Source organism: Galeopterus variegatus, unplaced genomic scaffold, assembly GCF_000696425.1.
Source record: "Galeopterus variegatus unplaced genomic scaffold, G_variegatus-3.0.2 Scaffold216, whole genome shotgun sequence".
Taxonomy (NCBI): Eukaryota; Metazoa; Chordata; class Mammalia; order Dermoptera; family Cynocephalidae; genus Galeopterus; species Galeopterus variegatus.
Genome location: NW_007726327.1, coordinates 396,932 through 408,918, shown reverse-complemented (window position 1 = coordinate 408,918; position 11,987 = coordinate 396,932). Strand labels below are relative to the sequence as shown.

Below are 11,987 nucleotides of genomic sequence, written 5' to 3'. Positions count from 1 at the left end.
GGGAGGAGGGGTTACTGTAACCATTTGTCGCTCAGCAGCCGGACTCGGGACAGAATGCCCTGCAAGATGGCTCCAGCAGCCATGGCGCTGCTCTGAGAGGCTGTCAGTGCTGAGTCACCATAGCTGTCCACCTCTTCTGGGTGGGCAGAACTTGTGTGCTCTGTGCGAGGGGCTCTTGACCACTCCTGACTGGGAGGAGGGGTTACTGTAACCATTGTGCTTCCTTGACACTGGGCCCCAGAGCAGGAAGAGGCCCTGATCACTGCCCCCTGCCTTGTGCCAGGCTGCAGCGGTGCTCAGCAAGCCCTTCAGTAGCCTGAGTGAGGAATGGTGTCAGGTCTGCCTGACACAGGCTCCTCTGGTTGGGAGTGTTGATGTGATGGATCTGTAGGTCCAGTCTGCGGATGTGTTTAATCTTTTTGCGTTAGGTTTGGCAGTATTGAGTTTTGTTTTCTCCCATTCTACTGAAAGGTAGGCTGTAATCCCAATAGAGAGTAAAATTGATTCTCGTATTTATTACTATGTGGGCTGAAGGTTAGATCGGCACCTTGGCAATTGAAGACCAGGCAGGGAGGGCTGTGACAACAGGACAGTTGATCTGCCTGGCGATGCTAGGCCTGGAAGCCAACACACCTTGCTCTGTTATTGATCTCAGTGACCCCAGATTCCCTGGTTAGAACTGCAGGCCTGCTACTGGCCTGACGCCTATCAATCCATTGATCCTTGAGGTTGTGCCCCCTGGGGCACCCACATGTCAGGGCCTACCACCATGCGACTGAGCTCCCTGTTGGCTCTACTGCGACCAGTGCTGCCGCTCATCCTAGGGCTGTCTCTGGGATGCAGCCTGAGCCTCTTGCGGGTTTCCTGGATCCAGGGTGAGGGAGAAGATCCCTGTGTAGAGGCTGTGGGGGAGGCAGGAGGGCCACAGAATCCAGATTCAAGAATTCGGCTGGACCAAAGTGATGAAGACTTCAAACCCCGGATTGTGCCCTACTACAGGGATCCCAACAAGCCCTACAAGAAAGTGCTCAGGTGAGAGCTCGATAGTGTGCATAGGGCTGCTCCAGGTTTTTGTCTCTGCCTTCCCACTGGCAATCAGTGGGGCAATTCTTTGTCTTATTTTCCGTCATGGTTGGTTCCTATTTTTTACCTCTTTTTCAAATCTGAGAAAGTCTCACCTATTTGTGGTGTTAGTGTTCAATGTTCCTTTAGAAATTTATTTTTTTTCTTTTTTTATCTTTATTTTTTGTGGTGTTGTTCATCATTCTTGAACAGGGCTGGAATTGTACTAACCCATCTAATCCATCCTTAGTGGATCCCTTCCCCACCAAATCAATTTCAGTGTCAGCTACTCAGTGGATACTCGCTCTGGTAGTTAATTAGTATTGATGAGGAAGGAAATCTCTTCCTTCTCTTTTTTCAACCCCAACTCACACATTCCTAAGGGGATGTATATGCTGGACAAGCTGGGTGGAGTTGACTCCTGGCACACTGGTCTCTCCACAGGACTCGGTACATCCAGACAGAGCTGGGCTCTCGTGAGCGGTTGCTGGTGGCTGTCCTGACTTCCCGAGCCACGCTGTCCACTCTGGCCGTGGCAGTGAACCGTACAGTAGCCCACCACTTCCCTCGGTTGCTCTACTTCACCGGGCAGCGAGGAGCCCGGGCCCCAGCCGGGATGCAGGTGGTGTCTCATGGGGATGAGCGGCCAGCCTGGCTCATGTCTGAAACCCTGCGCCACCTCCACACACACTTTGGGGCCGACTACGACTGGTTCTTCATCATGCAGGATGACACATATGTGCAGGCCCCCCGCCTGGCAGCCCTTGCTGGTCACCTCAGCATCAACCAGGACCTATACTTGGGCCGGGCAGAAGAGTTCATTGGTTCAGGCGAGCAGGCCCGGTACTGTCATGGGGGCTTTGGCTACCTGTTGTCACGGAGTCTCCTGCTTCGCTTGCGGCCACACCTGGATGGCTGCCGAGGAGACATTCTCAGTGCCCGTCCTGACGAGTGGCTTGGCCGCTGCCTCATTGACTCTCTGGGCATCGGCTGTGTCTCGCAGCACCAGGTGACAGCTCTTTCAAGTCAGTTCCAGTCCCAGACAAGTTAGTTGTGATTGAGTGATTGGCTTCCAGGCTGGGGCTGCCTGCCCCTTCCCAGTGGCACCTCGGAGGCCATCGTTTTGCCCTTTTCAGGCACCAGCCTGCCCCTCTGGCAGTCTCTTGCTCACCCTTGGCAATCTTAGAACCCTGGGGCTATCGGAAGTGGTGTCTTGTCAGGGATCCCCGAGGTCTGGCCCCTATTCGCCAGTCCTCCTCCCCATCTGCCTCCTTGCCTCTCCCCGGACATATCTCATCACATTTATGGACAATGTGGGACTGTCCCAGAGATGGCCACTCCCCAGAAAAGTGAGGTGATCACTTTTCTAGCCCAGAGAGCATCCTGTTTGTTGTACTAGAGAGGGTGGAAAATCCCAGAGGCGGCCCATTCTCCCAAGCCAGAGTATTGGGTGGATTTTCTGGCTTGTGGCTTTCATTCCTTTGAGGAACAGTGGGATTCTGTGGGGTAAGAGGGTGTCCTTAGTTGCCCATTTGCCTTCTTTCCAAAATGCAGCAGTGAAAGGAAGATCCAAGGTTGAGAGAGACGCTAGAAAGAGCTCCTTCTGTCCTCAGCAGTAACAACTGTGAACGCTGAGTGTGGTTAAGAGCGGTGTGGGACAGGCAGCCATGTGTGTGGCATTGACTGGTCTGATTGGTCCTTCTAGGGGCAGCAGTATCGCTCATTTGAACTGGCCAAAAATTGGGACCCCGAGAAGGAGGGGAGCTCGGCTTTCCTCAGTGCCTTTGCTGTGCACCCTGTCACCGAGGGAACCCTCATGTACCGGCTCCACAAGCGCTTCAGTGCTCTTGAGTTGGAGTGGGCTTACCGTGAAATAGAGCAACTGCAGGTGAGCTAAAGAAGAGCAGGTGGGCCAGAGGACCATGGTTGCAGGGTCAGAGGAGCCTGAGCTGTCCAGGCTTACAAAGACCAAGCAGCCAAGTGAGGGAGAGGACTAGGCCAGGCTCTGTATAATGGTGGAGTAGGAAGAAACTGACCCTACCCAAATTTAAAACAATTACAAGGACAAGCATCCTTGAGGGTCCAGGGCAATCATAAGGTAAGCTCCTGGAACAACTTGAATGCAGTTAAAGGGGTTTGCAGGTGAACTCTGAGGATCAGGAAGTTAGGTACAGTGTTCAGACTGAATAGTAGTAGCTCCTCTCCAATCATATTCTCCATCAAGGAGGCAAACCCCCAGAAATTCCTGAACATCTAGAATTGTCCTAAGAAAGCTCAAGGGTAGGAGGTAGAAGAACTTTCTAGCAGAATGTGGAGGGCATCAGAGGTGGAGTATAGACTAAAACAAGTCTGATTATGAAGATGATATGAGTCCTTTGGGTATGGGAGAGAGATTGTCGAGCTTTATATTACTTTTACCTGGGCAAAAGTACCTTTTCCACCTTCTCACAGCAGTTATTTAGGGTGGGGATGAGTCATGTTGCTTCTGCAGTTTACAAGTGAAGAATATAATGTACCAGGGGTTGAATTATTGGCCATAGGGCCCCTTGCTAGGTGGTGACAGAGTTCAGCTGCTTGAATCTCAGAGCTGGGCAGCAGGAGCTGGGTAGGATCCTAGAGCTGGCACTAATGTAAGGTGTGTTCCCTCCAACCTAGGCTCAGATCCGGAACCTGACGGTGCTGACTCCGGAGGGGGAGGCAGGCCTGAGCTGGCCCATTGGGCTCCCGGCTCCTTTTACCCCACACTCTCGCTTTGAGGTGCTGGGCTGGGACTACTTCACAGAGCAGCACACCTTCTCCTGTGAGGCTCAGATCCGGAACCTGACGGTGCTGACTCCGGAGGGGGAGGCAGGCCTGAGCTGGCCCGTTGGGCTCCCGGCTCCTTTTACCCCACACTCTCGCTTTGAGGTGCTGGGCTGGGACTACTTCACAGAGCAGCACACCTTCTCCTGTACAGATGGGGCTCCCAAGTGCCCACTGCAGGGGGCTAGCAGGGTGGATATAGGTGACGCCGTGGAGACTGCTCTGGAGCAGCTCAATCAGCGCTACCAGCCCCGTCTGCGCTTCCAGAAGCAGCGGCTGCTCAATGGCTACCGGCGCTTCGATCCAGCACGGGGCATGGAGTACACCCTGGACTTGTTGCTGGAAGCAGTGACTCAGCGTGGGCACCGGCGGGTTCTGGCCCGCAGGGTCAGCCTGCTGCGGCCACTGAGCCGGGTGGAAATCTTACCTATGCCCTATGTCACTGAGGCCACCCGAGTACAGCTGGTGCTGCCGCTCCTGGTGGCTGAAGCTGCTGCGGCCCCAGCTTTCCTGGAGGCCTTTGCAGCCAGTGTTCTGGAACCACGAGAACATGCGTTGCTCACCCTGTTACTGGTCTATGGGCCACGGGAAGGTGGCCGCGGGGCCCTGGACCCATTTCTTCAAGTGAAGGTTGCAGCAGCTGAGTTAGAGCGGCGGTACCCTGGAACAAGGCTGGCCTGGCTCGCTGTGCGAGCGGAGGCCCCTTCCCAGGTGCGACTCATGGACGTGATCTCTAAGAAGCACCCCGTGGACACTCTCTTCTTCCTTACCACCGTGTGGACAAGGCCTGGGCCAGAAGTCCTCAACCGCTGCCGCATGAATGCCATCTCCGGCTGGCAGGCCTTCTTTCCGGTCCATTTCCAGGAGTTCAACCCTGCCTTGTCACCACAAAGGTCACCCCCAGGGCCCCCAGGGTCTGGCCCTGACCCCCCGTCCCCCCCTGGTGCTGACCCTTCCCGGGGGGCTACTGTAGGGGGCAGATTTGACCGGCAGGCTTCTGCAGAGGGCTGCTTCTACAACGCTGACTACCTGGCGGCCCGAGCCCGGCTGGCTAGTGAACTGGCAGGCCAGGAAGAGGAGGAAGCCCTGGAGGGGCTGGAGGTGATGGATGTTTTCCTCCGGTTCTCAGGGCTCCACCTCTTTCGGGCCGTAGAGCCAGGGCTGGTGCAGAAGTTCGCCCTGCGGGACTGCAGCCCACGGCTCAGCGAGGAACTCTACCACCGCTGCCGCCTTAGCAACCTGGAGGGGCTGGGGGGCCGCGCCCAGCTGGCCATGGCACTGTTTGAGCAGGAGCAGGCCAACAGCACCTAGTGTGGGGGGCCGCGCCCAGCTGGCCATGGCACTGTTTGAGCAGGAGCAGGCCAACAGCACCTAGTGCCCTGAGGCCCAGCTCTTTGCACTTGTCTTGTCTGCCTTAGCCCTGGGATGGCAGGGCAAGCTGGTGGACAGATGGAGGGCTCGTCGCTGTATTTTTTTTTTTAATAAGAAAATGTTATTAAAAGTGTCTTCTGCCAAATTGTTTTTAGGAAAATGGAGTAAGGAGAAGAATCCAAGGGAGGGGTGTGGGGATTTGTCTACTGCCTCCCCCTCCCTTCTCCCTCCTTCCTCTCTCCTCCACAGTTTCCAATGACCACACGGCTGTTGTCAGACAATGACCTTTAATCCAGCCCCCCCCCACAAGGTGGCAGGGGAGTGATGCCAGCACCCAGGGCAGAGCACTGGGGGCACAGGGCGTGGCCGGAAGGTCCGTAGTGGTGCTCGCTCACGGGGCTCCTAGGTGTTGCGCACAACCAGCGACTGCTCCAGCTCCTGCCTGCGCTGTTGGATCTTTAGAGGAAGTGAGAGCAGGAGCAGGGTGACAGTGTTCCTGGTGAGTGATAAGGACAACCCACCCTCCGACACCCCTGCCCTGGAAAAGCATCTGGGAGCAGGGAGGGCCACTGCATGGTGAGGTGGCGTGGTGATGTTTCACTGTGGGGAGTAGCAAGGCCATCACAGACAAGCTGAGAAGAGAGGTGCTCTTGGAGTGGAGGAAGAGGAAGCCTCAAGGCGGGCCCCGCCATACCTTGCAGTAGAAGTAGCGGCTGACGGCTTCCTGTGACCAGGGCTGGTGGTAGAACTCAGCCCGGCGCTCTTCTTCAGGGTTGCCAGCTACATCTGTCATCACCTGGGAGGGAGCATGAGGTCAGCCCCGAGCCGTGAGGCGTGAGCCCCTCACCTGCCCCTGGTGTATGATGTTTACTGTCTCTCCCCATGTGCTTGTCTTCCACTCCAGTACTCCCCGAGTCTCCCTCTGCACCTTGAGATCCCGGCTCTGGGAGCGGAGCAGGTCTTGGACATAGCCTTTGGGGTCTCTGGAGAAGCTTAGCATGAAGTCCCTCTGGATCTTGAGCTGGTTTATGGACTCAATCGTCTCATGGATCTACAGGTAGAAAGACAGACACTTTCCACCTGGCCGTGCCGATGTGGGAGAGGAGGGAGGGCAGTGGAGGGAGGAGGGGCTACTTCTCTGAAGGGCAGTCCCTCTAAGGTCCCAGGGAAGGAGATGGGCAAAACCGAACTTGGGATGAGGCTGAACTCCAAGCAGCATGGAGTTCCTCTTATCTCCCCATAGGCCCTCGCTCTGGTCTGTTCTAAGTCTCTTCTGTCATCTCTGGATTAATGTCCCACTCCAGCTCTGGGCTCGGGCCCCACCTTACTGTCCAGAGCACTGATCTCCTGCTGGTTGGCCGTGGACAGGAGGAAGCTGCTCATCTGCCCCTTCAATGGCTCCTCTACCTCCACGTCAATGTCGTAGCACGCTGTCTTCTTCTGGTCTGATGGGTCCACACTGCCAAGGAAGTCCAGCCCTTGGTGTCCATGATGCCCCCACAGAAGCCAAGGGCCCCAGGGCTGGGGCAGATCCAACAGGGAGGGAGGGGAGATGGGCATGGGAAGAGATGGAGGGCAAAGAAGGCAGGAATGAGGAGCAAGCTGGAGCCACCTCACCTGATGACATGGTTGATGACAATCGGGTCAGGAGGTAATAGTAGGGCTGTGAGGCGCTGGGGAATCTCAGAAAACTTCAGTCGCGGACAATCAAATATCTGAAGCAAGACAGTTGGAGAAAGAGAGATCACTCTTCTGTGCTTGAAGAGATCGTAACTACAGTTTTAGATCCTTCCATTCTGGAAAGGCCACGAGAAGCTGAGAGCAAGTCTGATTCTTCAGTGCTCATTGGTGTGGGCTGGTAGAGTCACTGGCATGGCTGAACAGGCAGGGGGCTCAGTGTAGGACAGTGGTTGAGCGTGTGTGCCCTGGGTCTGCCTGCCTGAGTATCAGTCCTGCCTCCACCACTTACTATGCAACCTTGAGCAAGTTACTTAACACCTCAGGCCTCAGTGACTTCATCCCTAGAATGGGGATAATAATAATATATATCTCACAGGGTTGTCATGAGAATTCAGTGAATTAATACATATAAAGTACTTGGAACAGTGCCCGGCACATGGTAAGTGCTCAATAAATATCAACTGCTATTTTTGCTCCTCAGGTTTTTCTGCTGTGTTTATTTTAAAATGCATTAATGATAACATTCTCTACTTTGGTAGAATTTTGCCACATTACTTCCACACCATTTGATTTTCCTAACTGCCCCATAGATGAGGTGGGAGGGTTATTATCATTCCATTTCAAAGTTAAGGAACAAGGCTCAGAATAGCTGAGTAACTTACCCAAAGTCTAGACCCAGGAGTAGAACCCAGGGATTCTAACTCCAAGTGCCAAGAATCTTACATTCCGGAAAGCAGTTGGCCTTGTAGGCTTCCAGATGTTCCTAACTTAGGGAGGCTAAAATGGATTGGCTGTAGCACCAAGCTAATCCATGGTAGAGCCTGGAGCTGAGCCATGGTCTCTCGGCTCTGAGACCCTGACTGTGTACCATTTCTGATAACTCAGGAATCTGGAAGGGAGGGGTGGTAGTTACCTTAGGAGAGGTACTTCCCCTGCTGGAGAACTCTGCCTGTTCCCCAGATCTCTGGGTTCAGGAGATGTTACCTGCTGGAAATACTTGTCCCCATTGATGTATTCCTTGTCGTGGGAATCCTGCAGCCTGTTGGTCTTCACATACTGCCACAGGGCCTGGACGATGGCTGAGCGGCTCTGTGTATGCAACCCAAGCAGCCGGGCCAGGCGGGGGTCCAGTTTGAACTGGGGAGGCTGGGAAAAGGTGACCATGAGAATTAGATAAAAGGGAGGGAAGGGAAAGAGCTCAGGGCCAGGTAGCTGGGAACTGGGGCGGGGGGGCATGGGGTAATTGGGTTCCTTGGAAACATGCTCCTGGGGAAGGATGGGGTAGGAAGGAGAAGGGGGTCTCTCAGGATGCACAGCTTTGGGACCTGGGCCTGCTTCGATGGCCTTGTGTGGTGTCTGCAGGGTGGGTGGCAGGCACAGACCTGGTAGTCCAGCATGAGGAGCAGGGTGCAGCGCACACTCAGGTCCCCCGGCCTCTTCACCTGGAAGCCATCTGTCTCCTGGGTTGTGGGTGTCCGATGCCACTGTCCAGGGGAGAAGAGCTGGGTCACCCTGTAGGCCCATCTAGGACTCTAGGGTGGTCCCTGATCCAAATCTGTGCAGATTCTTCAGGGACGTGGGCCTGTGGGAAGATGGTGATTCAAGGGCAGAAGGGATCTGAGTCTTACCTCAACGAGGTGGTTGTCAGGGCCATAAAGGTCTTTGTCCAGCTCAATGACCAAACTCTTGAAGAAGGAAGAGAACTTCCGCTTCTGCTTGCTGGGCTGTGGAAGAGGAACAGGGACCGTGGGGGCAGGGCAGAATGGGGCTGAGTTGGCAGCGGGCAGGGCAGCACGGTTAGATGCAGTCCTCTACACCCAGATGTCTCTCCAGGCCCACCCACCCCAGCCAGGGCTGACCCGCTAGTCCCTGGTGCAAACATCTACTTCCGTTCTCAGCTCAGCCCATACCCACCCCAGGACACCTGGAGAGACCTGGGCCAGGACGTACATCATCCAGGAGCTTCCCCTCCACCCGCAGCTCCCAGGAGGCAATGCTGCCATCAGAATCCTCTGCATCGGGCTTCGCAGGGTTAAAAGTATTGGAGATATAAAGACGCAGCTTCCGCTTTTGCTGTAGAAATAGAGCGTAGCACAGAGCGAATGCTGTGTGCTCCCACACGAGGCCACCCTGCTCCCCCATCCTGGGCACGGGACTCGGAGCCCTCTTCCTACCCCCAAACTAAGGCACCTTCATGGGCCTCTTCAGAGCCTCCTGGATGTCCACCCGCTTCCGCATGATGGTTTGATCCAGTTTTCTCTCAAACGCTAGGAGGTCCATGTAAGCCTGGGACTCAGGGACCAGCTCCCGAATCTGGAGGAGAAGCAAGGAGAAGCAAGGCTCAACCAATCTCATCACGTGGACTGTGCGTGTGCACGTCCTGCAATCCCAGGGCTCAAACGCTAGGAGGTCCATGTAAGCCTGGGACTCAGGGACCAGCTCCCGAATCTGGAGGAGGAGAAGCAAGGAGAAGCAAGGCTCAACCAATCTCATCACGTGGACTGTGCGTGTGCACGTCCTGCAATCCCAGGGTACAAAGGACATGGAAAAGGGAGCCATCCAATTTTAAGGCATGGAATTTTGAGAGTGCGAATAGGACCTCTCCCCAGGATTCTGTTCTCCAGCAGTAGGGGCCTCCAAGTATAGGGACAAAAATTGCTTCTCCCTCTAGGGAGATCCACGCATTTCATCACCAGGGGAGGAGGTAGTAACGAGGAGCCCAGCAAGCACTAGTGCCTAACCTCCTCATCTTGTCACTGCCCTTGTCATAGGCCATTGGGTCCCCAAGACAGTTGGGGGATATACCTGCTGGCCTGTACCCTGGTACCTCACCCAGTCCCCTCACCTGGTGTCAATCATGCTACCCCAATACCCAGCTCGGCCTGGGTCCCCTTATGATGCTGGGACCTCTGGCCACCTTCTGTTCCCTCCATTTCACCTGGCAGCCTCTGCTGCCCTAGCTCTTGTCCCCTCTTTGTCCCACGCCTTTTTGTCTTCAGACTCCAGGAATTTACCCCCCTGAACCTCAGGCCCAGTGTTCTGCCCCGTGGCTCCACTGCTTCCTCCTGCCCCACCCCCTCCCTCTGGCCTGGGGAGCCTCACTTCTTAATGAGCTTTTTAAACAAAAAGTGAAAGTGACTGTGACGGCAGAAGCTCTGCTCCTGAGGGGGGAGGGGAAGGCGGAGCAGCAAAGGGTGGGGGGCGGGGGGGCTGCTGTGAAAGGCACTCACCCTTTGAGGGAGGATTTTGTCAGCCATCTTCCTCCTCTTGGCACTGTACATTTTTTAAAGAAAAAACCAGGTTACCATGGCGACAGATCTGGGAGTAACGAGGCCACCTGCTAAATTATCCCGACATCTCCGCCCGCCTGGCTGGGGTTCCCACAGCCCGTTTGTCTGTCTGCCCCAGGGGCTACAATAGTGGAGTGTGGAACTGGCACACTGTCCTCTCTCGAGAAGCAGGGGTGACTGTCCATTCTCTGGTCTGGGAGCCCCCTTCCACCTCACCCCATCCTCAGGGCCAGAGAAATTTAGACTTGAGAGACTAGGGGGTGGGGGAGGTGCTGCCAAAAGATGGGAGCTGCAGAAGTGTTTGAGGAAAGCTGGGGAGGAGGACAGAGGAGTAGGGAGACAGATGCGAGGACCTTCTTTTTCTGCAAAGCAGGGGTGTGCGGTCCAAGGTGGCCTGAGCTGGGCGGGGGGGAACAACCCCCCATCCCTGGAACAGGAAGTGATGGTGTGAAGCTGGTAGGACTTGCATCCCTGCTACCCTGGGCTTGGAAGGGGACACTGATGGGCAGGGGCGTGCTCATGTCCTTGAACCACCTGCCAACAGGGCAAGGGACACACCACACCCAGAGTGACCCAGAGAGTGTGCATGGATGTTCTCTGTGGATGTGACTTTGGGCTGGGGCTGAAATGGCAGAACCTGGGGTAGGTAGCAGCTGGGATTTGGACTCTTTTTGACCCGTTAGCTGCTTCTGACTCCCAAAAGCACCCCAGAAAAACCTTGGCGGGCCAGGAGATGAAAACGCAGCCTAGAAGATGGCTCCATACTGCCCCCATGTGGGGTTCTCAACCACTGCCCCTCCCTGTCTAGAAATCTATTCCAAGGCTATGCAAGCAGCTCTCATCAAAGGGCTGATTTGTTTTGAATTATCTATGTGAAACTCTCCATTTACACAAGGTAAATCAGGGAATTCTTATTTGCCCTACCAATGGTAATTCACTTTGCAAAAGAATTCATCATAGGATTCCTATAAACGGTGAATTTTCCTTGATGTGTAAAATATATCTAATAATGAGGTAAAATTGATATTACACCGTTTATAAGAATCCATCTGTTGTGCAAAAGGAAGCATGTGTATTTGGCTAGATACTGAAACCCAGAGGGGTACTGCTCTTGCCAGGAGCCAGCAGGGGCTTACAGGGTGCCACCAGCTGCTCTGACAAGGAAATGAGCTGGTCCTGGTATCTTGGGGCAGACCTGGTCCAGAGGACAGATTACGGCAGCTCTTCGACTTTTGAGTGCCTAAGAATCACCTGAGACCACTAACAGGGCAAATCCCCGGGTTGCTCCCCAATGGCCAGAGATTCCGATTCAGAAGATCTGGAGTGGGCTCTGAAGCGGTCAGCCAGGGCACTTGCAAGAAGGGGCAGTGGAAAGTCACACTTTGGGAAACCCAGTCCTAAAGCTCTGCCCTCAGTCCTACTGCCAGCCCCGCCCGCACCCCAAAGCCTGAAGCATCACCCAGAACTTGGGGTAAGGGGTGAAGGGACTGAGCAGGTGACAAGGAGAAGGGTGAGGTCTGGGTGCAGGGAACGGGCAGTGGCTGCCGACGGCTGCAGCCTGTCCCTACCGTGGGCACACAAAAGAACCAGACCAGTGCCCTCGAAGCCCACGTCCCCAGGGGGCATCCGATCCGGGAAGAGTCGCTCCGTGCTAAGCATTTTTCCTACCCCTTCTAATCCCCGCTCCTCGCCCACCTGGTCCCTGCGGGTCCTGACGGCCCGCCCCCTGCACGCCCCCTCCGCGCCGGGCCCCCGACTCACCTGCGGCTCCGCGCGGGGGCC

The 11,987-nt window shown here is 55.3% G+C and overlaps 2 protein-coding genes across 2 annotated transcripts in view; one reads left to right on the top strand and one right to left on the bottom strand.

The window, feature by feature from the left end:
- Positions 1-736: 736 nt before the first annotated feature.
- On the top strand, positions 737-5,175 carry CHPF2 (chondroitin polymerizing factor 2). Its single transcript, XM_008565962.1, has 4 exons — positions 737-1,032; positions 1,507-2,071; positions 2,768-2,950; positions 3,868-5,175. The coding sequence occupies exons 1-4, from the start codon at positions 752-754 to the stop codon at positions 5,173-5,175; spliced, it is 2,337 nt and encodes a 778-aa protein (XP_008564184.1). The 5' UTR covers positions 737-751.
- Positions 5,176-5,505: 330 nt separating this feature from the next.
- SMARCD3 (SWI/SNF related, matrix associated, actin dependent regulator of chromatin, subfamily d, member 3) overlaps positions 5,506-11,987 on the bottom strand; it is a 35,894-nt gene continuing 29,412 nt past the window's right edge. Inside the window, exons 3-13 of the mRNA XM_008565961.1 lie at positions 10,146-10,191; positions 9,106-9,228; positions 8,866-8,988; positions 8,544-8,639; positions 8,298-8,399; positions 7,900-8,061; positions 6,853-6,950; positions 6,559-6,694; positions 6,164-6,286; positions 5,930-6,031; positions 5,506-5,691 (exon numbers count right to left, since the gene is read on the bottom strand). Of these exons, the coding sequence (XP_008564183.1) occupies positions 5,638-5,691; positions 5,930-6,031; positions 6,164-6,286; positions 6,559-6,694; positions 6,853-6,950; positions 7,900-8,061; positions 8,298-8,399; positions 8,544-8,639; positions 8,866-8,988; positions 9,106-9,228; positions 10,146-10,191 (1,165 nt within the window). The 3' untranslated portion in view covers positions 5,506-5,637. The remainder of the gene's footprint in view (positions 5,692-5,929; positions 6,032-6,163; positions 6,287-6,558; positions 6,695-6,852; positions 6,951-7,899; positions 8,062-8,297; positions 8,400-8,543; positions 8,640-8,865; positions 8,989-9,105; positions 9,229-10,145; positions 10,192-11,987) is intronic.

Bases quoted from the DNA above. Each gene is read 5' to 3' on its own strand.
- CHPF2 (XM_008565962.1), top strand. From the start codon at position 752: ATGTCAGGGCCTACCACCATGCGACTGAGCTCCCTGTTGGCTCTACTG. The intron at 1,033-1,506 runs GTGAGAGCTCGA...GTCTCTCCACAG, and splicing joins CCCTACAAGAAAGTGCTCAG to GACTCGGTACATCCAGACAG. The intron at 2,072-2,767 runs GTGACAGCTCTT...TGGTCCTTCTAG, and splicing joins GCTGTGTCTCGCAGCACCAG to GGGCAGCAGTATCGCTCATT.